Consider the following 1,619-nt stretch of genomic DNA (forward strand, 5'->3'; position numbering starts at 1 on the left):
CGCGGCCCCACAGTGCGACGTGTCACACCCGGGCCGGCCCGGCTCCTCCCCCCAGGCCGAGGCCACCGCGCCCGCGGGGTCCCGCGAGGGAGGCAGCTCCGACGGGCCGGTGCCGTTACCTTGTTAGTCGGCACTGAGCGGAGGCGTTTGAAGATGGTCAGTATGTCCTGCTTGCTGGGGTCCCCCATTGTCACCGAGGTGCCCCAGGGCCAGCTAACCAGGGACAGCGCCGAGAAGCGGTCGCCTTCTGGAGAAGGCCGACTGAGCCCGAAGGGGCGGAGTCGCTCGTGACGGCCGAGGGCCCCGCCCACCCAAGCCCCGCCACGCCCAAGCTCCGCCCACATCCGGGACGCACGCGTAGTTCTCCTTCCGCGGAGCTCCCGCTCTTCTCCCCGCTGTCCCCGCCCCACTAAAGCCCCGCCCTCCGGGTGGCAGGCGCGTGCGCAGTGTTCTCGCATGAATTAAGACAGGCAGTCAGTGGTTTCCTCTCGCACCTCGCCTTACTTACACGCCCAAGGGCCTCGCGAAAGCTACTCTGCTGTCTCAGAACCAGCCGTTCCAAATTGGAAGGAGCCCTGAGAGGAGGGGAGCCCCCACACCGACCGACAGCACGAAGCCCTCCCCCGGTTTGTCACTTGTCGCCTTTGGGAATCTCGCCTTCAGCAATGACCGCACCCTGACTGGAATACTGCGGGGAAATTCGTTTTAAGTGTCTTCTGGGTGTCTCATTCAGTGCGGAGAAGAGCAGCTGGCTTTGAGAACATCTCTGTCAGAACCGAGGATCTGGATTGCAGCTGTTGCCTGGGTGCCCCCAAGCCTCTTGGACACTGCAAACCCGAGGCCGGGATTCGGGGTGCTGGGGAGGGGAGCAGGATCACAGGCGTGCGGCCCAGCCAGCGCCCTCCCCCAGCTCTGTGCCCTTGCTCAGGTGCCCCCATTTCCTTAACAGCGTGAGCTGCAGGCTGCACGGAGGAGTGTATAGGAAGCAGCTGCGAGCTCGCAGGAACGCAGCATCGGGCACGGTAGAAAGGCGTTGGGCGGGACCTCGCTACTTTAGAATCTGGAAAGCTTGCTTGACCTGCCCGCCCTTCCGGAGAAGTCGGGAACCTGCAGGAAAAGTGGACTCTTGAACCCGCGGGGCATCTTTTTCTGGGAAGGGAAATGTACTGCCTTCCACAACAGTGCATTTTATATTGAATCAGAGTGTATATGTACGGTGTACATCGTGAGCCTTGATTGCTAGTGTGGCGCTCTACCTAACACCTGGCACGCTGATTCGGAGCAGTTCCTTCCTGGCTGATGGGAATGTGAGCAAAGGTCCTATTTGTTATTTGGAGCTGACAGCATACTGCATTATATCAGATTGGGATAGAGTATTGTCTGATCCACTCTTCACCACAGAGGTCCCCGAGGCAAAAAGTATCGATACTGTCTAGATGAATGCAGGAGGCCAGCACCACTTGTATAATAGTTGTGTATTCGCTCATCTGCAAAGTGCTTTTCATACAATCTAGTGCTACCAAATACTATAATTTATAATATTCTATCTATGTCCCTTCAGTGGAACATAAACTTCTTGAGATCAGATCTGTTTCCTCTTCCGTGGCTGTAACCAACAC

The 1,619-nt window shown here is 57.9% G+C and overlaps 1 protein-coding gene across 1 annotated transcript in view; it reads right to left on the reverse strand.

The window, feature by feature from the left end:
- Arfgap3 (ADP-ribosylation factor GTPase activating protein 3) overlaps window positions 1-1,619 on the reverse strand; it is a 50,405-nt gene extending 48,786 nt beyond the window's left edge. The window contains exon 1 of the mRNA XM_005379428.2: window positions 120-1,619. Within this exon, the coding sequence (XP_005379485.1) occupies window positions 120-458 (339 nt within the window). The 5' untranslated portion in view covers window positions 459-1,619. The remainder of the gene's footprint in view (window positions 1-119) is intronic.

Source organism: Chinchilla lanigera, unplaced genomic scaffold (genome assembly GCF_000276665.1).
Source record: "Chinchilla lanigera isolate Chin_1 unplaced genomic scaffold, ChiLan1.0 scaffold00012, whole genome shotgun sequence".
Classification (NCBI taxonomy): Eukaryota; Metazoa; Chordata; class Mammalia; order Rodentia; family Chinchillidae; genus Chinchilla; species Chinchilla lanigera.